This window comes from Psammomys obesus, unplaced genomic scaffold (genome assembly GCF_907164565.1).
Source record: "Psammomys obesus unplaced genomic scaffold, mPsaObe1.curated_primary_1811, whole genome shotgun sequence".
NCBI lineage: Eukaryota > Metazoa > Chordata > Mammalia > Rodentia > Muridae > Psammomys > Psammomys obesus.
Genome location: NW_026595981.1, coordinates 5,345,058 through 5,372,374, shown reverse-complemented (window position 1 = coordinate 5,372,374; position 27,317 = coordinate 5,345,058). Strand labels below are relative to the sequence as shown.

The following is a 27,317-nucleotide window of genomic DNA, read 5'->3' as shown; positions in this document are numbered from 1 at the left end:
AGAGAAAGAAAGAAAAAAAGAAAGAGAAAGAAAGAAAGAAAGAAAGAAAGAAAGAAAGAAAGAAAGAAAGAAAGAAAGGAAGGAAGGAAGGAAGGAAGAGAAAAAAGTAGAAAGCACAAATGGTAACATGGTGGCAGAACTTGGGTTAAGGGTGTGGGTTATTTTCTCCCTTCTCACTTTCCCCATCTTTTCCAAATTTTGATTAGCTATTTTTAAAAATTTATTATTATTGTTATTATATTGGGGGGCACACCCGTGCCATAGCCCAGGAGTGGAGGTCGAAGGACAGGAGCAGAATCCCTGCTTTGTCTGCAGCATCCTCCAGGATAGCTCGCCTGGGAGATGCTCCTGTCTCTGCAGAGTGCTGGGACTACAGGTGCTCACCACCACATCCAGCTTTGTAGGTGAGCTCTGGAGCTCAGACTAGGCAGGGGCAAGCACCTCTAGCCACTGAGCAGGCTCTCTAGCCCTTACTAGCTTTTTAGCATGACAATAACAGTGAGCTACAAGGTGAGATTCAGCCCCCAATTTATAAAAGGGCATTTCTAGCCCCAAGATGCCCAAGTATTCTAAAGAATACCTGTCAGAGACCCCGGACTCTAGGACTCATGGGCGACCCATGTGATATAGGAGGCCTGGTTGGGGCCATCTGCCACCTGACAGCAAGAGAGGCTCAGCTCATAGGCTGCCCATTTCCCAACAGTCACAGATCATGACTCCCCAAACTCAGAGAGTCCACACTCATAGCGGGGAAACTTGGAAGGGCGGTGGCAGGGGCATTGATAATGACACATGACCTGACACACGGGATGGGCATGCAGGTTAGTTCTCGAACATGGCCCCAGGGAACCCCAGCTCTGCTTAAGGATCACAGCACTAATGACAGGGTCCCCTGGCATTCACGCTCTGTCTCCCCTGGGGGGATGAATGGCTCACACTGCTCCTTTCCCCCTCATAAATGTCAGCAGAGACTGCTCAGCAGTTAAGAGAATACATTGCTCTTCAGAGGAACCGAGTTCAGGTCCCAGCATCTGCAAATGCCCCTACAAACTCACAATCTCCTTTTTTGGGCCTCCACATACCCAAGTGAACACGTACACGATTAAAAAATATAAGTAAGTCTTAAACCCTCAGGCGGGAGAGATCGCTCGGTGATGAGGAACCTTGTTGATCTTGCAGAGGGCCCAGGTTTGGTTCCTAGCATCCACATGATGGCTCACAACCATCCAGAATTCCAGTTCTGGAGAATCCAACACCCTCTTCTGCCACGTGCGGGCAACAGGCACACATGGTATACACACGTGCACATATGTGGTGCACGTATACACATGCAGGCAAAACATTCATACATATAAAAATAAGTCTAACACCAAGTCAGATGTGGTGGCACATTCCTTTAATCCCGGCACTTGGGAGGCAGGGGCAGGCACATCCCTGAGGCCAGCCTGGTCTACAGGGTGAGTTCCGGACAGCCAGGGCTACACAAAAGAAAAGTGTCTCAGGGGAAAAAAAAAAGTTGGCAATTTCATTTGGTTCAGGCACTGCTAGAGCTCCTTATTCCTCTCTCCCTTCCCCCTCCCTCTCCCAAAGAGATTCCCTTTTTCTGACACCAAACTAAACATCAGCACGGCTGCTCTGCAGAGAAGTTAGGCAAATGTTCAGTCTCCTTTTCCCAGTGCTGGGACTTGAACCTATGGCTATGCTGGACAACTGCTCTCTCAATGAGTTACAAACACAAGCCCAGTCCACTCAGACCTCACTACTGTCTTAAAACACTTCTGATGAGAGCATATCATCAACACAGAAATACAGACTGTAGAAAGTAGCCGGAAAGCAATTTAAACGAGAAATCCCCACCTCCCCAGCCATCATCAGCTCGATCTCTAAGATCCTTTCCTGGGCAGTTCATAATACATCTTTATAACCAGCTTTTTCTTTTCTTCCCTCTTTTTTTAAACACAGGGCTGGGACTACCATCTACTCAGGGCCTCCCCTACGGTAGGTTAAGTGATCCACCGCTAAGCTATGCCCTAGGCCCTGTACCTGCTTTTTAAAACTAACCAAGATCACACATCCCGAATCACTGAGCGGTCATTAGAAGTGGAGTTCTGAAAACCATGCATGGTGGTGCATGCCCTTAATTCCAGGAGACAGGGGCAGGCATAGCTCGGTGACTTCAAGACTAGCTTAGTCTACATAGCGGGTTCTAGGCCTGTCAGGAAGAAAGTGAGACCCTGTCCCAACCTTCCCTTCCCTGCCAGAGAGAGTTGACTTTTACACAGCAGCCTGAAATCCTAGATTTACCCCTCCTATGCAGAAACCTATGACCCTTGCAGGGTGTCATGTGTACTTTCTGGGGATACCTTCCAGGACCTACAATTCTGGCCCTGGGGCCACAGCCGATTCTGTTCACTCACTTGTCCTCAGGCAGGAACAGGGTCCCCAGCTCAGGCTCCTTCTCCTCGCCAGAACTCCTGACAGATCCCTCCGGGCCCTGGCTGCTCTCCATGGGGCTGTCCATGTCTAACTCCTGGGGTCCCTCAGGCAGGGCCACTGTCATCGCTTCCTCCTCGTCTTCCTGGAAGAAGCCGGGTTCCCTGAGGAGGAGCTCGCCATCAGCAAAGGTGGAGCTAGAGATGTCACTGCCCTGGCAAAGACAGAAGGATGGAATGAGTGCGGCTGGCTCCCTGGAACTCAGTACTTACCAGTCTATAAGAATATCTGCAGGGACTGGGGGTCAGGTGGGCCAAGAATTCGACGCTAGATATGAAGAGGGCCTCCCCTGGTAGTTGACTCACAAGGGCTCAGAAGGGCATGTCTCCTAGGCTGAGCCACCCATAGAAAAGGGGCACAACCAGGTCAACTACCTTCTGAAGACTGGGTGGGCTGTGTAGGCCTCATCACGGTCTACACAGGAAGCCATATGCCTTCGTGAAGGCTTCTTGGTCATCTGTCCTGAGGGTGGACCCACCCTAGTCTGCTGTCAAGGACAACCTTGACCCTGAGGCAAGATGGTGCAGGTGAGGTCTGCACAGCCGGGGGTACTCTCCAAAGCTCTGGATAGCCATAGGACCTCAGCATCCTCTTCTGTAAGGCCAAGAGTGGCTGTGGGCCAGCCTTGGTGTCACACACGTTTAATCCCAGCATCGGGGAGGCAGGAGGATCTGGTCTCTGAGTTTGAGGCCAGCCAAAGCTTCACAGTGAGACCCTGTCATCCCCCTCCCCCCTAAAAAAAACAAATATAAAAATGACAATGGACTTTTACAGGACCTTTGTGTCCACTAAATATTTCCTGCTTGCCTATGGCACACAGTAGGTGCTCCCAGCACTCAAGGAGGAAAAGGTAGGAGGACTACTGTAAGTTTGAAGTTAGCACAATTTACATAGTGAGTTCTAAGCCAGCCAGGACTACCCAGTGAGACCCTGCCTCAAAAGAAAATAAATAATAGTAATAATAATAATTACTATTATCTATCTACCTACCTTTTTTTGCCTTAAGCCAAGTTGTCAGCTGTTGTGTAGCTGTTTCCTCAAAACTGAAACACCCTGTCTCCCAGGTAACCCCCTTAAGACAAAAGGTAAAACAGTTTCAGGAACTCCCTGAAACTGACCAGATTCTTTCCGCCTCTCCCTCCCAAGACAGACTGCTGACAGTCACTCTCAGGCAAGCCGAGCTCAAACAAATCTAGACCAGTCAAGCAGCCTAAAAGAAGCAGCCAGTGGGGCTGCCTGGAAAGGACACTCCCTAACCTACTGAGCTGCCTGAAGGCCGCGCCGTGTGCTCCAGGTTCCCAGACTTCTGTGAGCAGTATCCTGAGGTGGACTTTGGTAATATTCCTCTAATAACCCCAATGAAACTCACCGATTCACTAGATTTGCTGGTATCTGTATCCCTACTTTGGTCTATCATGGGCTCCCTTATTTGGAGTAAGTAGACAGGAAAAGTCTATCACACACCACCAGCCAGGATCTCTCTTGCTGACATCATCTTATAGAAGAGTTCAAGGTTGGCTTATTTAACCTAACGTGAGGAGCAGCCTCAGCAAACCATCTCCTGGGGCGCTTGGCTTTTGAGAGGGTGAGCACTCCCAACAGCTCTACCAATCCTATGGCTGACTGAGGACTCCACCAAAGATGATTCCCCCAGATCCCAGAGCTGCCAGAAGCATAGCTGTGAACGCCTCACACAGTCTCCACAAGAAAAGGTCCGGGACACCAGAAGCAGCCACTTGAAGAAAGGCTAGGCCTATGCCCTGAGGAGACCGAGGGGCTACGTAGAGAAAGCGAGAAGCAAACTTGGTTCCTTCCTATGCCAAGACTCAGTTAAATACAGACGGACCAATGAAATCAGCCCTGGGCAATCCCAGTGGCAGAGGTCAGGCGGTGAACTATTAAAGCCATCCCAGTGTTCCCAGGGTCTTTCTCGGCTGCACATTACTAATCCAAGCACACACGGCTGTTAACTCACTGACCCTCGTACTCTCGGCATGCACGAAGCTCATGAAACAACAGAGTCCAATGCGATGGAGCAGGTGCAGAATAGCAGAGCACGGCGGGAGTCCACGCTGTCCTACTTCTGTTTACGAACACCCTGGACGGCTGTCTGTATTCCCATTTTTCTGATGGGGAAATAGGAGCTCAAAGAGTGGCCTGCCAGAGTTCTCTGTCCTGGTAGGCTGGGCAGAGGGCCATGCCTGCTTCTGGCAGCCACACACCGTTCCCTTTGCCACTGCTAGCCTCACACTTCACTGGCTTTCAGAGCTGGGTGTGACAAGGAGGTGAGTCACGCTTAGAGACTAGAGATGCTGGCAATGATGCCCAGTGCTCCTCCTAACGCCAGCAGTCCATGTGCACCGCCACTCCCACAGGAGATGCTGCTTAGCACAAGGACACCCGGGGGCAAGGGGAGAGGAGGTGGCCCTCCAGGGAACACCACGAACACTCTATGCCATCCCTACTATGAAGACCTGCAACCTTCACCTGACCAGAGAGGCAGGGAGCGCGTGCCGAGCTGTCAGGAATGCCACCTGCCATCAGCTACCCTTTCTAGATGGGAAACACAGCCCACGGCACACAGGGCTCACCCAGTCCTTCACCCAGCACCCCACAGCAGTGCTGTGGCACTCCTGTGAGCCACACAAGCTCCTGTCAGTCACAGGAAGGGCAGAAGGAAGACCCCAAGCGTCCCTCCCACTCCAAGCTCAGACAACCCTCCTTCCAGGTGGACTTTTGAGCAGAGGACATATCTGTTTGCCCTTCGCCTCTGTCCATCTCTCACGGCAGGTCCCTGAGAGTGCCAAAGAGTGCCTGAGAGTCTCCAAAGGCCTGAGAAAGAGCAGGCTGTGAGCAGGCAGCAGACTCGGACGACCAAGTGTGGGGCTTCATGTGCCCCCGGCTCTGTGTCCACAGGTGCATGCTCACACGCTCAACTCAACAGCATCTTCTTTTAAAATTAACTTCTTCCTTTATTAACACCTTTCCATTAAACCCACAACTGTTTGACTAAGGCAAGTGAAAATTTTAATTATAACTTCGAAATGAATTCCTGCAGCTTCCTCCCAAATTAAAGTGGCATAAAGTCAGCAATAGGAAAGGTGAGCAAGCTGGTACTGGTCCCGTGCCTGTCCCAGAGCAGCCCTCCTTACCCTGCTCTGTCCCGCAGGCCAGGCCCCTGGGGAAGAGTGAGGGCAGTGCTGGGCCAGCGGCTCCCACCCCAGACACCTTAGGAAGGCAGGCAGCTTTTGGAGGTACAGACAGACGAGGCCTGTGCCCCTCCTCTCGGGCAGGGAGAGCCAGTCACACAGAAACCTCTTCTGAGCCAGCAACGCTCCTCTATGACTCTGACATTGCACAGGAAAGGGAAGCATTCCCTCGTAATAAAACCACTCTCACAGGGTTCTAGATGGTCTAGGATATGGGCTTTCAGAAACTCTGGGCCACCCTCCGTCGCTCAGGCCAGGGCCCCAAAGAAAAGAGAAGCTGTTTCAATGTGGCTCTGGGCGGAGGCTCCCTTGCTGTGTGCACTCAGGAGCTTTGGGGACTGTGTAAGAGCTGAGGATGAATTGCCTGGGGATGCCACACAAACTCTACTCAGGCTGACGCAAGTTACAGGCCTCTGTGCTGAACGTATGCAAGGCTGATGTCAGCAGCCCCTAGAGGTCAGGGTCTCTCCCAAAAGTGCTGCGTGTGACAAGACAAGGGCCAACATCGTTATCATCCCACCTGACCATCATGTTGGTTGGAGATCCAGAAAGTAGACATGCACAGTACTGGTACTTCATGGTAGCCAAGGGCCCATCCTGAGGGCTGGCAGGGCAGGAAACGGGTATCCCGAGAAGCTGAGCTTCCACTGAGAAATATCAATGCCCAGAGCAGTTTCTGAGACTCTAGCCCTCAGAACTTTGTCTTGATGACGTGTGTGTGTGTGTGTGTGTGTGTGTGTGTGTGTGTGTGTGCGCACGCGCGCACGCATGTCTACACTAGAGCATCCAGTTGCCCTGGCATCCAGCACAGGCTCAAGCCAAGCCTGGAGCTTACGGAGACCTCCTCAGTCTGTACAGAAAGGCTATGTCTGGTCACTACGAAGCTTCTGGGGGTGAGTGCCCTTAGCAGGCAGTATGGCTGTCTGGGGATCCCTCTAGCTTCTCAGGGCTCTGTCCCCAAGGAGGCAGAGGTGGCCCTAAGTACAGAGCTCCTGTCCTTCTAGGACACAGGGACTGTACTCCCATAAGCCATCATGGCTTGCTGTGTCCAAACTCTCTCAGGGATACTTTTCTTTCCCCATCCTTGGGGTCTGAGGGGTGAAGGAAGATAAAGGAGATGCAGGGTGCCCCTGTGTAAGCCCAGTGGACCTGTGTGGCTGGAACCAGCGGAGGGCACAGCTGTGGAGCCTGGCAGTCAGTCCTGGTAGACAGGGCCGCTCTCAAGCCCTGTGTTCCTGGACAAGAGACCACCTCTATGAGTCCCTGGGATTTCCCCTGGAGAGCAAGGACTGTCATTTCTGCCTTCAAGGCTTCCTGACAATTTATACAAATACCAGTTGGCAGCTGCAGCAGCCTGAAGTCAGGCCTGGCCTGGGGAGAGGCTGCAGGCTGTGCACTCAGAGCCTAGGCTGTCCGACCTGCCTTAAGTCCTTGGCTGGTCAGCTAGCAAGATCCTGACAGGTATATATGGTTGGGCCTGGGGATTAATCCAAGGACAGATTAATCTGCTGGAGAAAGGACTGACCCCAAGCTCAGGGAAATAGGACCTAGCCAGCTGCATGCCCTAAGTGTGCCCACTTCCACTCTGTCCTCATCTGGGGATGGACAGAGCTGGCACCAGCTGGGTTGCCAGCAGGCACACAGCCTGCCTGGGAAGCCCCTCTCCAGTCTCAAGAGCTGCGTTCACCCGTCAGTAGGCCCCAGAGCCAACCCCCTTCCTCTGTAGGAAGCTGGAAAGGGCTGAACTCCGAGGCTGTTGAAAAGACCGAGTGTCGGTACACGTGGAGGGCTGCCCAAGGCTCACAATGGCCCACTGTCCCTGCTGTGCAGCCAGGAGCTGTGTCAGGACCCAAACCAAACAGCTCCGTTCGGGCTTCACCCTCATCCGCCTCGCGGGGGTGGGTGGGTGCTGGTGGTGGTAGGGACACGGAGTATGTCTCAAGGTCACACACTCTAGGTTTCCAGGCAGTGAAACAGAGACGTACAGAGAACACGGACTGTATGGACTGACTACACATTTCCTACAGGAAAGACTAAAGCTGAGGCCACAGGGAGGGCTAAGACTGAGCTCCTGCAGCCAGCACTACAGACATGTGGCTGGTGAGGACTAGCACTGCTTGAATGCAACTGCACTGCGCCACGGGACCTAGACGACCAGTGCGAGAACACCCAACGCAGTGGTTCTCCAGCTTCCTGAGGCTGCCAGCCGCCCTTCCGTACAGTTCCTCATGCTGCGGTGGCCCCCGGCCATACAAATTATTTCACTGCTACTTCCCGACTGTAATTCTGCTTCTGTTCTGAACTGACATGTAACGATCTGTGTTTCCTGATGGTCTCAGGCAACTCCTGCCACTCGACAACCCCAATGGGTCGAGAACCACAGGCTGAGAACTCGTTATCTAAGCCTTATGCTGCCCCTCGCATGACCACTGGGTGGTGAGGTGTTTCCCGTCTGAGCGGCATCTAAAAGCATCCATGAGGTGTGCCTGTGTGACAGGGCTTCCACAGAGAGTTTAAGGACAACACTTTACCTCTTGAGGATGCTGAAAACATGACCAAGAGGTAGCAGGTGCCGGGGACGTGATCTAGAGTGGCTTCAAGTCATACTCCACCACGTATGAGGCACTGTGGCCTTCAATGTGTTGCGTGTGCCACCTGTATCGTGTGTCCTCCTCACTCTCCCCTCCACCCCAGTCTATAGAGCTGAGAAAACCACAATATGAGTTAATTGAATCGGTAATTGTTACAAGCAGAAGGTCTCAGCATGCATGGGCAAGGCCTAATAAATGTGAGCTACCATTGTTATCGGTATATTAAAGGGAGATACTCAGGGGGTTCACCTGAGCCATCTTGGGAGGCTCTCCCTCTGACTAGGGTGAACAGAGGGAGGCTCAGCTCTGGGAGGCCAGGTTGCTTCTCCTCCCCGCACCAGCGTCCTCTCTTGCCCACTGCCTTGGCCGGTCTGTCTGCACATTAGTCACACCCCATAATAAGTGTTAAGACGAGATGCTGCTTAGGGAAGGGAGTCCAGGAGGCCCTGAAGCGCGGGCTCATCCACCCCCAGCCCTGGCGACAGGCTCCACTCTGCAGGCGGTGGCTTGGAGCCAAACCGTAGCTCTGTGGGGACAGGGCTGGGTAAAAATAGCCTGGGCGGGCACATCTCAGTTTCCCTTGAAAAACCAGGCACCCTCGGATACACGTGGATCCCCTGCTGCAGGGAAGAGGTGGTGGGTAGGCACAGGCCAAGCCTCACACTGGTGAGAAGTGCAATAGCTGTTGGGCCAGGCCAATAATGGACTCTCTTGTGTACGTGGCCAGCCAATAGCTTGGAGACATGGGACAGGCCGGGGTCATGATAGGTTTTTCCTTTGTGTGGCAGGAACCTCTTCTAAATTGGTGGGGAGCTTGTGGTACTGACACCCCAAATTCAAAGAGGGTGGGGTGGCACTGCCTAGAATGACATACACCCTCAGAACCCACCATGGCTTGGCTGCTCTCCTCACACAAATATGGCGACAGTGGGGCTGGGAAGCAATCCTGAGTGGTGCTTACTTCTCCTGTGGCTGCCAACCCTGCTGGAAGCCAGACCCTGCTATACACACACTGACCAGTTCATCAGTGGCTGCCAGTGTCAATCAAAAGGCAAAGGTGGGACACCACGGAGCTGGGGTTGGCATCCCCATGAAAGACCAGAACCTTGACCTACTTCCAAGGCCAAGAGAACCCACAGGAGAGCTGGTCACTGAGCCACCTCCATTGCTCTGAGAGTGGCCTTCCCCTGTGAGATCAAGCTCTGTGGCCCTGGGCTTCGTATTCTGGTGCACAAGGCGTAGGTCAGAAGACAAGACAGACCACCTTGTTCCTTCCGAGAAGCTATCCCACCAGTCCAAAGCAAGGTTTGGGCCCCGGGTTCCACCGTCAGCTCCTGAAATCCCACAGGGCCCCATCTTGGGTCAAGACACCACTCAGCAGGCGCCCCTAGGTGTCGGTCTCAGTACAGCCCTTCCCATGTCACTGTCAACCCCAGCTGGACCTGCAGGCCCAGGACGGAGGAAGGGCCAACAATGGGCATTTCCTCATTGGTTTCTTGTATGGAAGAGGAGACGGGGTGCTCAGGCAGGCTCTCTGTGGGACCTCTGGCTGGCGTTGAGCTGGCAAAGAGAATGCCATGGAGGAGTTTCTCAGGCCTCCAGTGCTATATACATAGAACACAGGCACTCGGATCTAGCCAGCCACTGCCCGAGCCACAGCCACCAGTGTGGAAGCCCACGTGGCCTTCAACCATCTCCCTCCCCAGTTCCATTCAACTCCCACCTGCCGACAGAAATGGCAGTGATTAAGGGAAGGTAGATATGCTGTAGCTCCCAGAAAAAACTCAGAGAGGAGACATCAAATAGCCCAAAGCAGACCAGAGATGGAAAAACTCCCCAAAGGGGCAGAGGCCCGAGCAGCATGTAAAGAGCTAAGTCCATAGAGAGGGGCTGGAGTAAGGCGCCGCACCGAGGACCTGGGGTGGACCTGGGCAGAGCCTTTCTGGCCATGGGTATTGTCTGGCCCACAGCCATGTCTAACTGCCCAGAGGGCTGTGGCTCAGCCAGCACCTGACTGGGAAAGCAATCAGTGCCCAGACAGACCTCTGACCCAGGCTCCTGGGCCTCTGCTCAGGGGTACTGCTCGGTCAGTACCGAGAGGAGACAAAAGCTATCCAGGTCCTTGGCGAGGGCACATCTGGCACTGTCACGGAGCTGGCTGCTGCTCTTGTTTTCTTCATGCAGGTAAGCAAGAGCCCTACCACTGAACCACGCCCCTTGCCAGCACACCAATCAAAAGGAAGCTGGCAGGCTCCTACTAATCTCAGAAGTACTTCATGAGGTAGGAGGTACTTAAAAATGATGCGGGCCCATTTACCAAGATACAGCCTCCTACATACTCATGCATCTCTCAGCAGTTTCAAAATACATACAGAAAACTTCAGAGAATGCAGAGTTGAAGCTATCTCCCTTGGGGTGGATGGAACAGGCAATAGAGGATTAGAGGGAACACCTTCAATCTGTCCGGGTCCACACAGTATACTTCCTAACAACTGCCGGGAGAGTAAAGTCAACAGATCAGAGGCTGATGGGAAACTGGATACTCCCATAGTACCATAGAAACCCCCTCCCCACTGCTGATCAAAGGAAAGCACAAACACACACACACACCCAGGCCTTTGAGCACGAAGCAGGCTAATGTTCCTTTAACACAGTAATCAAATAGCATCATTAATGGGAAGAGATGGACACTGGCCTCCCAAATGGGCCCAGCAGGGGATGCCATAAGCAGCATGATGTAGTCTCAGCAAAATAGTTAATAAAATGCTTAACAGCTAATCAAGCCCTAGCAGCTAATTTATTAAATGAGGAGGAACATATTACAAATATCACAAATTACGTCCCTAAGGAAAAATAGACCAACCGACCAACCAACCGACAAGCAAACAGTATCTTCTATGAGGTAACTGGCCTGGTGAACCACAAAAAAAAAAAAAAAAAAAAGTCATAGTGTCTCACACCTAATCCCGGCATTTCAGGAGACTAAGGTACAGGGAGTACTGTGATACTAATGCCAGCCTGGGCTACAGTGAAACCCTGCCTAAAATACAGAGAATGCCATGCAGCTAGATTAAGGAGGCAGGGGCGGGGGGGAGTTTCTAGATCACTGTCTTCTGACCTCAGTGTTCCATCCTGTCACACAGTGAGGGCATTAAACTCAGACGAGACCTGTCTCTGGTCAGGAGATCTGGAAATGTACATCTGCAAGCTGAAAGAAGACAAAGGAAGCATTTCCAACAAAGTACTGGGGGAGCCATGGAGATGGGGAGGGAAATCCAAACCCCTTGTAGAGCTGAGCTTAGGACAAGACACTAAGGCTACACTGCCTGACGGCTGAAAATGTGGTCGGGTCCTGCCTTCAGCAGCTGCCCAGGGCGGACAGGGGCATCTGCAGCACATTATGTAGGATGTTCCTCCTCTAGGGCGTGTGGGAAGCAAACTTTAAGCTAGAGCGCAATGGTGGGGCACTCGTTCCCCCCAGGCAGGTCCCCATATGCAGCTCAGTCTCCACAAAACAAAGAACAGTAACCAAAAAACAAAACAAACAAACAAAAACATCTGACAGGAAACAGGAAAAGACAGCTTGCCCTCAGTGTGCTCACCCGATTATGGGAACGTATAAGAGCTCTGAAAAGTTTTGCAGCATTTATAAGGGACATGAACAGCTGGGAGGCAGAGGCAGAGGCAGGCGGATCTCTGAGTTCAGGCCCGGCTGGTCTGCAGAGCGAGGTCTAGGACAGCCAGGGCTACACAGAGAAACCCTGTCTGGGGGAGGGAGAGCTGCCAGTGCAACAGCAGAGGTGATTCTGTTTGTCCACATCCTGTTCGTGGGGTTATAACGCAGATGTGAACGGTGACTGGCTAACAACCGTAGACACTGCAGGCGGCCTCAGAACCACAGGCCCCATATACACAGCCTCTAATCCTGGGGCAGCCACCTCTGCGGCCAGAAGGGCCCTGTAATTGAGCAAGACCGTTCCAGTTTCTCCACACCAGACAGTATTTCTGGCTACTTAACATCCAGAGCAGATTTCTTCCCTTTGTTGTGGCCAGGACAGGAAGGAGGGCCTCTACCACTCTGGGGACATGTGGGCACCCTGCTTAGCTGTGATGCCAGCCTGAGTGCCTTCCTCCCCTGCCGCTATGGCTGTCCAGGACAACGATAGTCACTAAAGATGCAGCAGAGTCTGGCTGAATCATTTGAGAAAAATTTACAGGAAAGGAAGTAAACCCATCTTCAACCCAGGGGCTCAAGCCCAAGTGCCCCAGTGAACCTAATTTTCAGTAAGGATTCATGGAGGATATCTGGTCTACCCCTTCCCACTTGTCAGTGTCAATGCCCTTGATTTTCAAGTGAGCGTGTGGACTTCGGAGGCAAACTCCCAGGGTTTATGAAAACAGAATTTAAATTGCTTCCAACATCTGGAAACCAAAGCGGCAGCTAGCCCCAAGAATTCCAGGCATGCCAGCCACGGAGCAGAGGGTCCAAGGAGGCATTTCCTGTTAGCTTGGGGTTCCTTTGCCCATCTATCTGAACCAGCGCAGATGATCTCCCACACACATGGAGTGGGCTTTCGGGGCCACACCTGGAGAAAGTTAGGCCATCCATGGCCACCCTGCTCCACGCGTCATAGAGAACACTTGCTTTCTGATTTAGGCTTCTCCCTAAACCCTGTAAAGAGGCATATTCTACAGAGACCTGCGTACCAAGCATAGTCCAGGATCCCCTTCATCTCCTGCCATCTTCCATCTTTACATCTACCAAGGAAGGGCCACATGCCTCTACACCTGACTTCAGACATCCCACTTAAATTCTCTCCCTTTTTTGTTTCTGAGATAAGACCTTGCTGTGTATGTACCCTTGGCTGGCCTGAGACTCACAAAAACCTGCCTGCCTCTGCCTCCCAAGTGATGGGATTACAAGCTTGCCACTACACCCAACTCTTAAGTTCTCAAAGAAATATTCCCCAAGCACCCTGGGAAGATTCTGCTCCCATCAATCACGGTGCTTCAGGCTCTCCTGAAAAACCATGGGCCAGGGCAACTCACGTGTTACCCTCAAAGCAAAGCGCACAGGCTACACTGAAGAACGCCCAAGGGCTCTCCTGGCTCCTGGAACAGGCAGCTATTTTGGGCTCCAAATTATAGCTTTTAAAGATGTGGCTGTTTGAAGCGAGTGCTTAATTATTCCCATGGCCCAGTACTCTCGAGCTTGTATTCTTTCGTTGTGACAGGAGGAGCAGCACAGGGTTCAGGTGAAGACTTAGGAAGCAATGGCGGGGGGGGGGGGCTGCTCTCTGTGCTCTCTGTGTGGTAGTCTCAAGAGAGGCAATGTGGAACTCCCAGAGAAACGACTGTTGGGAAGAGTCCCCAGAGGGGACACACAGCCTGAAACCTGATGCCAAAAGAGAACCTACCTTCCTCCCTGTGCCACAGAAACCCTCCAGCCATGGAAGGCCCAGTGAGGTGTAGCAGCCACTGCCCAGATGGACGGGATGGCTGGGTAGCCAGGGGCTTTCTTCCTCTCTCATGGCAAGCACCACCCTGTATCCTTGACCCCTCCCCTGCAGCCTTGTCTTGTTCCTCTCATCAGCTCAGGGCTCCCACTGGTGCCCGCTTGGTTGGAGGTCCTTGCTGTCCTGTGGCCTCTGCTGGTGCCCTCCCACTTTCCTTCCTGTTCTATGGCTTCAACTGGTACCCTCCCAAGCTCTGTCCAGTCAGGACAGTTAGGAGGGCATTAGGCCTGAGTACAGCCATTGCCTGGAGTTCAAAAGGCTGAAGATTCACAGGGGAGACCACTGGAACCCTTCAAAGCCTGCCAATAGCCAGGGCTTGCTCCTCAGATCAGCAGCTAAGCCCTTCCACAAGCTCTTCTCCTGGCATACCCCAAGCTCCCACTGTCTCTCCTATCCTCCGCCCGCCCCTCCCCGTTAGTGCTACCCACTTAAAGAGGGGGAATGAGAATCCATGACTGCACAAAAGGTGGAGAAGTCAGCTAATGGCTACCAGAACCATAAGAGAATACAGGGAAGGGACTGAGAGGAGACCTTCTCCTAAAGTCTGCTTCCAGCCAGCAGCTCCCACTGTGACCCTGGCAAAGCCGCATCACCTGGATGTTCCCAAGACCCGTTTTCCAGGACCTCAAACACAGTCCACACTGCCACCAAGTCCTGCTCCCACCTCAGAGAGTGTCCCAGGCCCAGCTCTGCACATTGTCTACCAGAGCCCTTGAAGGTAGAGGCCTCCACGCTGCAGCCCAGCACCCATGAACAATGGTAACTCAGCAGGCCCTGCTCACACGGGTGACTCCACCACTGCTTCCTGCCTGGAGCTCTGTCACCATCCGCTGACCCTCCTGTGATCCCTGTCACTTAGAGAAACACGCCATCGTCACAACCAGTCGAGAAGGGCCATTTGCTAAGCACCTACCATACGTACCATCTACTCTCAGAGGGGTAACTCAGACAGACAGACAGACAGACAATCTCAAAGCCTGGGGCCTGAGGATTGGGTCTGATATTTAGCTCAGTGAGAAGGACTCAGAGAAGTTCCTGAATCCTTGGCAACGAGCAATGGACAACCCCAAGCTGAGACATGCAGGCTGTTCCCACCAGTGTCGGTAGCCATGGGACTTGGGTGGAAGGGGACAGAAACTGTGACACAGACCCAAAGGTAATCTTCCTGTGGTCCCGGCCCCAGGAGACTCCGGTTGGGGACAGGTCTGAAAGAAAGATGCTAAAGGACAGCATATATAAAAACAAAAGCTCAGGCACAGTGAGAAAGTGAGGGAAGGGAAGGTCCTCCCCTGGATTCTAGTCAAGGAGGCTAGAAAGGTGGCCCACGGATGAGGGCATTTGGTGATCTAGAAGACCTGGGTTCTGCTCCCAGCACCCACAGAATGGCTGACAACTATCCGTACTCCAGTCCCAGAGGATCCAACCCCTTCTTCTGGCCTCTGCAGGCATCAGGTATATGCGCACACTGCAGAGACATACGCGCAGGCAAGACATCTGTACACATGATTATTTCTCACTTTTAACTAGTCAAGAGGTTCTCCTCATATCAGTCTGCCCATGCTCCTTTGGGGTGGGGGTCAGTAACAGCTCCCTGCTCTCATTCTCCTTTCCGAGAAGAGTAGTGTATAAACTGGGATGATAACCAGCAGGAACAGAGAAAGGTGACTAATCCCTGCAGCCAGTGTCAACTGTGGGCTCATGGCCCCACGTATTGGGGAAGAAACCTGAGGTTCAGAGAGGCTGCCCTGCTCTCCCAGGCCCACACCGTGGCAGAGTCCACCAGGACCCGAGCCCAGTGAGCCCGGCGAGCCTGGAGTCCAAGCGTGCCCATCTCAACCACATACTACTGTTCCTCGGTCAATTCTGCTGCCGCTACAGGTGGCTCTACTGTCCCTGCTCTGCAGAAACTGGGAAGATTACATAATTTCTCCAGAGGTTACCTAGTTTCTGCGTTTCATTAAATCCACGATGCCTCCGTCTTAGACGCACTGTTATTTTAAGTACACCATGAAAGGGAAGGTGCTACCGACTTATAACACCACCACGCGCACAACAAACACCCATCTGAGGCGTTGACAGGAGAAGGGAAAAAAGTGTCTCAAAATCTGGAGAGAGTGTAAGTGGGGATGGGGAGCCAGTCAGTTCTATATCCTTCGTGTGCCCGTGATTGTCAATGGCTCCATTCACACTTGTACACAGGAGCACTTATTGTGCACGTACCCAAGTGCACATGCACACACACACACACACACACACACACACACACACTCTCAGTCTCCTCCCCCCCAGCTTCGATCAGAACCTTTAGGCCTTCTTGCTAATAACTGGTATGACCAATGTGCGCGGTGGTGCACGCCTCTGTTCCCCGCACTCAGGGAGGCAGAGGCCGACAGACCGCTGTGTGAGTCCAGGACAGCCAAGGCTACAAAGAAAAACCCTGTCTCAACAACCCCCCAAAATGTACAACTACCAACTACGCAGATATGCACAAAGATGTGCCAGCCAGGCCTGCCTTGCAAATGAGGGCTTGCTTGGCACCAAGGCCTCCACCTCAAGGTTATTAACTCGCTTTGCCAGATGGACGCTGCTCTGACCACCACCCACTGGACCAGCCAAGTCAGGCTGCCTGGCCTCACTTCAGTGGAGCTCAAAGTGGCCAAGCTGGACAAGCAGGTCCGGCCCTGGAAGACTACCAAGGACAGTCTCCTAACGTGGCCAGTGGCAGCACAGCCTGCACCTTTTAGCCTGGCCCAGCTCCAGACCTCCTGCAGCTCGCCGAAGCCGCTGTGCTTTCATAAGGCAGACTGGGGGCTGCTGGGCAGATGGTGGCACTGCTCCAAGTGAGCCTTCCCCAGGGCACAGGCAGGTCATGGCTAGAGCGGAGGGTGGTTGGGCAGAGGGCAGCTCAGCTCTCCCCTGTAGACCACTGCAGAGCTGTGTAGCATGGGCAGCCTTACACCTGGGGAGAAGGCTGTCACCTCAGAATGTGCTTTGCCTCTCATTCACAGATTGCCAAGCTGAAGTCTTTAAAATGGCAAGCAAGCACTGAGCTGAGGAAAGACTTTGCTACTGCACAGACGCCCCTCCAGGTCCTGTTTCATCAAGACAATGCCTGCTGGCCACTCCACTGGGGACCGAGTTATCAGTCCAGAGAAAGAGCTCGGGAAGCCTGCAGGGTCTGAACCGGCAGTGCCTGCGGTTGCCAGGCATACTGCAAGCGCCCTTTAGGCTTTGCACTCGTCATGAGGGGTCATGAGGTATGCGCCGGAGGCAGGCACTGCTGGTGTTCTCATGCCACAGATGAGGAAGGTGAGGCATAGAATTAAACAGTCTACCTCATGCAGCGAGTTGGGAGCCAGGAGCCAGGTCTATACTTAAGATGTTTGCCGGCTCCCAAACCTATTTTTCTAAGGAAACGGGCCAGGGGAGTCTGGGTGTGTGGGGAACAGGAACAAGGTGGCACTGACCCAGGCATTTCTGTCAGGGACACAAACAACTTCTACCTGCTCGCATCTGAATGCAGGGACTTCAGCTGGGAGCTAAGAGCATACACATACATACACACACACACACACACACACACACACACACACACACAGCCCTCTACCTTTGGCTCTAATCCCATTCTACTTCAACCAGCTAGGCTATGAAATATGGCTTTAAAAAAAAAAAAAAAGACACCAGGTATTTGTAGGACATGGAGGTGGGAGGGTGGAGAAACTGGAGAACACCTTGCCTTCTCCCACACCCTGAGTCTGTTTAGGCCTTCCTCTTTCAGTCCCTTAGAAGATAGACAGGCATGGTGACACATTCCTGTGATTCCAGAACTGGGGAGGCAGAGACAGGAGGATTGCTGTGAGATCCAGACCAGCTGCATTAACACAGCAACTGCAAGGTCCTCCAGGACCACACAGTGAGACCCTAGCTTTAGAGGTCTTTTTTTTTCTTCTGGTTTTTATTTTTAAAGAGGAGGCGGTACTGATGTCTCAGAGGTTCCAAGCGTGTGTTGCTCTTCTAGAAAACCTGAGTTTGGATCCCAGCACACCCACGTCAGAAACTTACAGCAGGATGAAAGCTTCAGGGGGATCCAATTACTCTGGCTTTTCTCAGTACTTTCAATTACTCAGTACTTTCACTCAGGTGCACAAGAAAGTGCACCTGTGAGCACACACAGACACACATACACACACGCTCTTACATAAAAATTCAGGGGCTAGAGAGATGGTTCAGTGGTTAAAAGGGTCCGAGTTTGGTTCCCAGCACCCACCTGAGGTAGCACCACACAACTGTCTTTTAACTCCAGGGGAACCCGATGCCTCTGAGGTCACTCACACTCACATGCAGACACAGACACACACACACACACACACACACACACACACACCTACACATAAGTAAAAACTAATACAAAATCTTAAACCATTTTTTTTTTTAAATTAAAGACAAGGCTCCCACAGGCAAAGACACAGATCTTAACAACTATCACATCTCTGCTTTCATCCGAATTACGTTGACATGGCTGGGAAAGAGCTCACTTGTCTGAGAAGATAAAGCTGGCAAATCACCTAAAACTGACTAGCAAGGGAGAACCTCCTTCCTCTTTGTTAAACGGAGTCAAGCAGCAGGGTTAGACGCGCTGCCGATACCAGAACCCTACGACTGGAGGTCACCCAGACACCTCTGGCTCTGGGCCACTGCAGAGAGCCCTGACCTACAGCTGACTCTTCCAAGATACACACATCCCTAGCTGTTGCTTTTACCCCATCGTCCCCTTCCCAAGTCACTGGAAAATCAAGGAAGGATCAACAGGCTCCCCTCCCTGGATACCCAAGAAGGTTCTGAGAATCCACGTTCCAGCTGCTTCAGCCAGGCAGGCCGGAATCCCAGCACTAGGGAGGCAGAGGCAGGCAGATCTCTATAAGTTCAAGGCCAGCCTGGTCTACAAAGCAAGTCTAGAACAGCCAAGGTTACACCGAGAAGCCCTGTCTCAAAAAACGACTCAAATTTCACAGGATCCAGGGTAAGGTCAGCTGTGCACCCCAGAGCCCCTCAGTGCTAATGGGCCCATGTGAACTGGCCAGTGCTAAACTCCATTTAGTTAACAAGTGTCTGATGAGGCCCTAGACACCTGGGTAAGTACTGCCCTGAGCAACACCTGGCATGAGAAAACAAGCCCTCCAAGCCCAGGCCTTGGAGGGCACTCTCTCCACCACCTGCTGCCCATTGTAGCCTCTGGAGCACACTGCTTTGAAATGAGATCAAGCTGAAAGCAGCCAACAATCCCACCCAGGAGAAACAGCCACTAACTCATAACAGCCACTGGGAACTCAAACGGCACCTTAACTCTTGGTCACAACCCACACTGGGAAAGCGGATGGGGAGGAGGTGTCTAAAACACAAACTTTGAACCCCAAGATAATAAAGATGAACCTCAAAGCTGCTGCCCAGGTGTGTGAAGGCCCCTCTGAGATCCTTAAGGGACAGGTGTCCTGAATTCCATGCTGCCCACAGTGACGGGTGGAAGAATGTCTAGGCACCTGTGGCAGCATCTGCCGACAGATGGAGATGGAGCCAAGAAGCCAGTCATCGTGTGGGTCTTAGCACTGGTCTTGCCCCACCTGGTAGGAGCTGACCGGTATGAACAAGGTGGGCTCCAAGCAGAGAGCAGCTCCGAGACTCAGGGACCAGCGGGTCTCCTGCAAGGCTTCTGCTGGTTTCAGCTGTGTGATAGACAACACATGATCTGCAACCATCCACAGCCACGTGGGCAGGCTTATCTGACCAGAGTCAGGCTGAGGGCAGGAAGCTCAGAGTCACATCAGTCACACAGGCTTCCCTGACAGATGCCATTTACCCCTCAACTCCAAGGACCGCAAGACAGCGGAGCTGTGGACAGCAACGAGGGCCTTCTAGTCTCAAAGCCATCGTAGCTCTCATCCTACCTCCCGGCTGTCGGGCAGCAGCAGGCATCCCTCTCAGAGCTTATTCCCCTACTGTCTCCATGCACGGCTAAACTATGCAGTCCTGCTAGATACATCATGTTAGACAAGACCTTTACGGCTGCTGCTCCCTCTGCCTTTTGCTCTTCTATCAAGATGTCCCTTCTCAGCAACGGCTTCCCTGGCCACTGTTTAAAATCCTGTACCCCACCGCTCTTCCTTCTGCTTGTTCTCCAGCACATCTCTCAGGCTGCCTGACTTCCGGCTGGTCTGCCTCATTCCTGTAAGGTAGCTCTGTGAAGCAAAGACTCGTGTGTCCATCTCCTTCACTACCAAAGCCCCAGCGCCAAGCACAAAAGCGGGCAAAAATCAAATTCCTAAGCTTCTATGCAATGAGTGAGTAAAGTGGCACTTGCCCTGTGCCAGGCAATGTGGGCTAACAGAAATGGGAAAAGCACTATGCCCTGAAATGCCACCCGATAGTGGGAACCATCCAGGAAAGATCTCCATGTCCAGTGAAATAACAGGTGCGCATACCAAACAATATGAGCCACTGATGGGGCAGAACGTCATTGATCTAGCAGGGACACCTGAGTGGTCTTCATCTCACAGCCAGGGATTTGATGCCATAAAGACCTAGTTACTGAGTCATGAGCTAGTCCAGCTGACCCAGATAAAACAGAGCACCACTTCAGGATCCTGAGTACCTGGGTGAGGCCAGGGCACCAGACCCCACTAATGCCGGATGGTGAGCCAGATGAGGAATCTTCCTATTTAAAACACAAACCCTGTGCCAGCACACAGCACAGGCCAGAGGGTGGAGCGGGCTCTCTGCATAGCCTGTTCTAACCCTACCCTAGAAGTGCCCGCCCATTTGCAATCTCAGGAGAAACCTCTCCCGCTCTAGCTCCTCCTGACACATCTAAAACAAATACACAGATGTGAAATCCTAAAACCCCTCAGGACACAATTCACTGTGGAGAAAGCCACAGGGCACAGCAGGCTACCTGGAGGGATTGCCGGCCTCCTAACCCAAGGCACCTACTCATCGCCACCAGGATGGGGTGCGGGACAACAAGGGAATGAGCTGTCAGAGCCCCCAGGGAACAGTTCCAGAGAAAGGGAGACCTGGGAAGGGCCAGCTAGCTTTAGGCCTGGCACTAATGGTCAGAAGGGAACCTCCCCCCACTTCCTGCTCCTGTGCTACTGTAGAGCTCCCCAAAAGACAGTGTGGTCCTTCTAATTTCAGCCTTTCCTCCTTAGCCTGGCTACAAGTCCTTTCCAAGGACAGGCTCCAGGCAGTCTGTCCCGTAATATCTCCCTTGGGGCAAAGGTCAGACCTTCCAGCTTACTTACCTGGCCTGGCTAGTAAACCATCCCTGCCCTGCGGCCCAGTCTTATCTCTCGGGTTTGCCTGGTCATTTACTCACCTAAACCCAGAACCCAACATTCCAAAGTGGTTTCCACCAGGCAGCCAACCAGACAAGCTGTGCTCCCTACAAGCAGCGGCCTCACATTCCTCAACAGCTTCTACAGGCTAGCTCTACCTTAAGGTACCCACGTGAACTGGCCCAAGCATTCAGGGTAGTTGGGTGACAGCAGAACGGATTCAGGAACTCAAGGTCCCCTGGAGCGCAAGGCTATGTCCCACAACAGAATGCTCCCTAGGCATTTAAAACCCTGCATTTCCTGAGAGGCTGCAAAGCAGGTTAAAGTCTGGGTCAGCGCTACAGTACCAGAACCTAGCCAGCTGGGTCTGAAACATGAGATCTCAGCTAGTCAAGGTGGGTGGAGGAGATAGACATCCCATAGCTGAGGGTCCTCGCTGTCGTAAAACCCTCCCCACTGACTCCCTTTTCCTAGTAATCACAAACACTATCCTTCACGTGGGGAGGGTCCTGGAAATTGCCCCAGGGAATGTAGGAACCCAAGCTATCATCATCACCTGCTCCTTGAAGGGAGGCAGAGGTGTGAGGCTCACCAGGAACCAGTGCAACGTGGGGCCCAATCCAAAGGGAACACAAGCAGCAAGCCCAAGGCAGGACCGTCGACCCTCTGCTACTTTGGACGGGCGGGGGGGGGGGGGGGCTATAAATTAGGCCCGGGAGGAACCATTTCTAGCTCTTTCAGAAATGGTAGAGGTGGCAATGAAGCAGAATGCGGTCTAGGACTGTGCTGGTGCCAGGTTTGCAGAGGCTACGATGCTAGGCCCCGGGATCCAGGCAGAGAAGCAGTTTTATCAACTACTTACACCGAGATCGACTGTGGCTCTTATAGGACTCAAGGACGTTGGCTGGTAGCCTGCGCACACCTCCACCACATTGCAGCATCTGAGGGGAAGCAGGTCCTGTCTCCAATCCCCACCCTAGGCTGGTTCTATCTTCTGACCCCTAAGATAACCTGGGAGAGGAGCAGGAGGGAACTGGCTCTTTGGAATCGCCATCACCTACGGAAAAAACTTCGCTACTTACAGCTCCCTAAGAACAGGGCACTGATGGAGAGGGGAGCTGATAAGCCTTTTTCCCAATCTCACCAGATCCCCCTAAAAACACTTCTGGCACAGCGCCGTAGGGAGCCCGGCCACCCTCCTAGAGCACCGAGCTGGTTCCGCTCACACTCGTACCTGGGCACGCGGCCGAGGGTTCAGAGCAGGCTAGTGGCTTCTTCGCCTCTGAGCCCGGGCCGAGCGGCGCAGGTAGGGTGGGCGCGATCGGCGCATCCGCCAACTTCCCGCTCCGGGGTTCAGGCCAGGTCGTCCCGCGGCCGCCGCTTACCTGGCATCCGGGAGCCGGCGGGCTGCGCATCCCCGGACCGGCCGCGGGTCCGGCCGCTGCAGAGGAACAAGCAGCCGGACGCCGATCCAGTCGGGGCGGGCGGGGCGCGCGGGGCCGAAGCCAGCACCGTGCTCAGAAAACAATCCGGGCGGCGCGCTGCTCCGCACCAGTTGAAGCCGCCGGTCCCGCCCCCGCCCGCACCCGTTGCCGGGAGACCCGCGTGGGCCGAAGGGGCTCTTTGTATCAAAGCTGCCGTGACATCACGAGGCGCCCGGGCTCCCCGGGCTCCGGCGGCGGGGCCTCGCGCAGGGGGCGGGTCCTGAGGCCCGGCGGCCCGGGAACCCGAGCTGCGGGGGCGGGGCCCAGGTAGCCCCGCCCACCCAAGGTAAGGGGCAGGTGGCGGGGGCGGCACCGCCAATGGCCGCACGGTCGGCGCCTCGGTGGGCGGAGCTTGTCCGAGCGCACAGTCACTGCAGCGGCGGATCAAAGGCCAGAGTTTGTGCTTACTCTACCGCCGGCTCAGTGCAGTGTCACTGTTTGATGTCACTGTTCGGCGAGATTCGGGCAGCACTGTCTGGCTCAAGCTCACGGACCGAAAGCCTGCCAAACCCTGCCCCAACCCACCACCAGCTGGAGTCTGATTTGTTTAGCCTCAGTCCTACCCACCACTGTTGTCTCTTCCCTCCGAGCGAAAGCTATCCACAGCCAGGCCAAGCACTAAGATACAAGTGGCAACGAGAACTGGAGAACTCAACAAAAAGGATTTACAGCGGAAACCCCATCCCTCCCAGACCTTCACATCATTCAGGACTTAAACCAGGCGGAAATGTTAGGACTAAAGCGAAGCAGCAAACTTAACACAGTTTCCCTTCAACTTGATAGTGTTTTATATAACTGGGGAAAGCAGAGTACGGGCCTGAGTGGCCTCAAGCCACCTTCTTGACTTCATACTGCTCTACAAAGTGAGACAAGCACTTGTGTATGGTTAGGATGGACAAGGTGGCTTCTCCCTCTCTCCCTCTCTGTCTCTCATGTGTCTCTCTCTCTCTCTCACACACACACCTGCTGCTCTCTAGCACAGCGATTCCCAACCTGTGGGTTGCGACCCCTTTCACAGGAGTCAAATTCATAACCATAGCAACACTACAGTTATGAAGTTGCAAAAGAGAAAAATAATCTATGGTTGAGGGTTCGGTAGTCACCACAACATGAGGAACTGTATTAAAGAGTCGCAGCGTTAGGAAGGTCAAGTACCACTGCTTTAGTCCTTTGCTCTCAACTTATTTCTCACCCACTGTGTGTCTGGCAATAAACTCCCAGCTACCTCTCTGCTTACCTGGTCAAAGCCCAGGAGAGTTGCGTCTTTGCTTGGACAGCCGTAGCTAGAGAGGACCTCCAGGTAAGAGCTGTTCTCTGAATTTGTCTCGTAGCCTCTACGTGAACTTTGGAACTGTGTGCAGACACCACAGACTGTTTCTCACACTGTCTCTGTCTGTCCAGTCTCACAGCCCTAGATATATGGGGTCAGTGAACTGTATCTTGGCTTCAGAGGAAGGCAGACCTGGGTTTGAGTCCTGTTTGTCAGCTCTTTTGCCCTGGGAGTTTCCATTACCTTCTGAGACTCAGTCTGTAGGAAGGGGAAACCACAGTCTGTCTCTGGGGTTGCTGTGCGCCCTCTCAAGGTGAGCACGCTGAATGCTTAGCCCTGGGCAAAAGCAGGACTGAATGCTTGGGTGCTTGGCTCTGAGCCTCCAGTAGTTTCAGGTGTGGCCATACCCAGCTGATCTGACTTCTCTTCGTTGCTTCCAAGGCCCAGACTCTGAAGTACCCCAGCTAGCAGGACCCAAGGCATCACGCCTCTGGGTCTCTGCTGCCATTCAACCAGAACAGTGGGAAGAGTGAGGCCTGCAGGCCTCCTGCTGGCCTGGAAAACCCAGCTGTGGATTTTAAAATGCTTTAAAATCACTGGTCTAGTTAAGCAGTCTTTTTTTTTTTTTTACATTCCCCCCTTCCATGACAAGTTTAAGAACTCTGTGCAGTGGGTGATATGAGTGGGGCCCTCTTGCTTTTTCTCACAGGAAATGGGTTAGGTTATTTGTCCTGGAAACCAAAGAGAGCTGAGCGCGGTAGTTTATGCCAGTAACCACAAGAGAGGCAGAGGCAGGAGGAGTGCCGTGAGTTTGAGGGCAGACTGTGCTACAAAGGGAAACCTTTTCTCAACAAAAAGTACCGAAAGGCAGAGTGAGAGGTGTGCTCAGGGGCACTGAACGTTGCCACTGCCTTCTGTTTACCACCAGGAAGCTGCCCGAAGTGCTGGAGCCTCGGTCTCTTCCTCTATGAAAGAGAAATACGACACTTCCTCTTTCAGGTGTGAGGTTTGGGTGAAATACTGAAGTTCCTGTCCAGTGCAATGCTTGACACACTGATTCCTACAATAGCGCCTGCTATCCCAGTAGCACTCGCCAGCTGTCTGACTCAGCGTTAGGTGTGTGAGCCCCAGAACCAAGGGCCTAAAAGACCCAGGCAAATTTAACTCATCTATACATTCAAGAGATTGTTGTTTGGTAAGGCACTCTAGGATTTAAGAGTTAACAGTGATGGGCATTTTAGAGTAGATCTTTTTCTTTTTTCTTTTTGTTGTTGTTGTGTTATTTAAGACAGGTTTTTTTGTGTGTCCCTGGCTGTCCTAGAACTTAATCTGTAGACTAGGTTGACTTTGAACTCAGAGATCCACCTGTCTCTGCCTCCCTAGTGCTGAGTTTAAAGGTGTGTGCCACCCTCCCCCAGAAATTTTAATAGCTGGGAATTAAATTGTTAGGAACACTTCTAAATGTTGGGAAGATCAAAATAAAACAACAACAACAACAATAATACTTAGCGTAGAGTCTGAGACATAGCAGGCACTCAGTAAACAGAAGCCATTGGTAACTGTATAAAGGGTGAATACCGAAAAAGCTTCAGAAAGTCTGAGAAACTCTCTGCAGGAAGATTTAACACGCTCCCTGGGCAGTTAGGGGCAGGGAGGCTCTGGACTAAGGGTCAACACGCCAGGAGGCCTCCTGGTGCAGATGCCAATGTGAGAAGGACCTCTGGTATAGTCTACGACCTTGGGAAAGTAGAAAAAAGATCTTCGGATGAGAATCTTCCCACTCCAAAGTTCCCTTTTCTGCCCTAAAAAACCCCAGGCCCCCTGTACCCTGGTGTACTGTCTCCATTCCCTGATGTTCTGATTAAACATTTCTGCTCCTGCAGAGAGGTTCCATTAATCCCTACCTAACGCTATCCTTAGGGGTAGGGGTTTCCAAGGAGCACAGTGGGGAGCTGACCCCTGACTTCCAGGAGAGGCCTATCACCTGCCAGCAGGGAGAGGGGAGGTGGTAACTGGATTGACTGGCTTTAAGGCCTAAATAACAAACATGTTACGGGCAAATCTCTGTGTCCCTGGTTCAAATGGGGGTAAAAGCTGCGATGTTTTGTGTAAGCCTAGCACCTGGGAGGGAGAGGCAGGATAAAAAATTCAAGGTAGATAATGAGTGTAAAGTCGGCTGGGGTCACTTGTACCCTAACTCAAAGAAACAAACATACAACCATAGCAAAACAACCCACAACAACAACATAGTAAAGTCACTTGTCCCTGGCCACTAGTCACCTGAGTTCAATCCCTGGATACTACAGGATAGACTCCCACAGACTGTCTTCTGATCAACACATATGCACTAAGTAAGTAATAAAAAGTTAAAAAAAATTTTTTTTTTGAGACAGAGTGTCTCTACATAGCCCTGGCTGTCCTGAAACTTACTATGTAGACCAGGCTGGCCTTGAACTCGGAGATACACCTGCCTCTGCCACCACACCTGGCTAAAACATTTCTTAAGATTAAAAAAATAAGAGTTTCCCTTCTGTCTACTTAGCATATAGTCTTCCCTGTGAGGCCACTTTCACAGCCCCTCCTCCAGTGTGACCACACCCTAAAGCAGCTCCAAGTCAGGAATGGCGTCATTCCTCCCTGCTGTCCAGTCCACCTGTGACAGCCATGATCTTAGCCAGGCTTCCCCCCCCCCCCATGTCTCTCCACGATGGACATCAGTCACACTGGGGCCACCTGAGTGTGTTGCTTCGGTCAACACACACGCCCTGGACATGGCTCCTGTTCCACCATGCAGCAGAGCCTGCTGGGACTGCACCACATGCTCTTGTCCTTCGTCACCTCTCTTTAGAGGTCCCTGGAGCACAGACTTAGAAAGTGACAGCTGCGATTTAAATCTCAGAATACAGTAATGTGTCATAACTGTACAGTGGCCTAGGAAAAGGAGAGAGGTACAAGCAGGCAGGCAGGAGCCGGAAGTGGCAGTGACCTCTCACCCCAAAGGAAAGTCGTTTCCAATCTCCTCCTCAGGAAACCTTGGAGCCCCCTGGAAGCCCGAGCCCTTCCTCTCTCACAGGTTTGTAACAGGGGCTGCACAGCATCTTCCTGGAGAGCAGGACTGCTCCTCTTTCCTGCTCCCAACCCCTGGTCTGCTTTCCCAGGTCCACAAGCCTCCCCTGGAAAGCTGAGGCTGGACAGCACAGGGGAGGGGAGGGAGGGTTCCTCCACCTCCACACCCTATGCCAGGGATGGGCCCTGCAATGCCTCTCTGTTCTCTGCAGCCATCAGGGCCTCCAGCCAGCCCCCGCCTAAAGCCTGGTTGGACCCTTCCCAGACTGGATGGGACCAGGGCTTCAGGGTACACAGCTCCTTCTTTCCTTTCTTTCTTTCTTTCTTTCTTTCTTTCTTTCTTTCTTTCTTTCTTTCTTT

General features: G+C 52.7%; 1 protein-coding gene across 4 annotated transcripts in view; it reads right to left on the bottom strand.

The window, feature by feature from the left end:
- Rab11fip4 (RAB11 family interacting protein 4) overlaps positions 1 to 27,317 on the bottom strand; it is an 85,062-nt gene that overhangs the window by 21,293 nt on the left and 36,452 nt on the right. For 2 of the 4 annotated variants that reach the window (XM_055620041.1, XM_055620040.1), the window contains exon 3: positions 2,418 to 2,647. In XM_055620041.1, the coding sequence (XP_055476016.1) occupies positions 2,418 to 2,647 (230 nt within the window). Of the gene's footprint in view, positions 1 to 2,417; positions 2,648 to 22,522; positions 22,576 to 23,858; positions 23,939 to 27,317 lie in introns of those variants that run through there. The other 2 variants (XM_055620043.1, XM_055620039.1) reach the window with 2 other exon arrangements.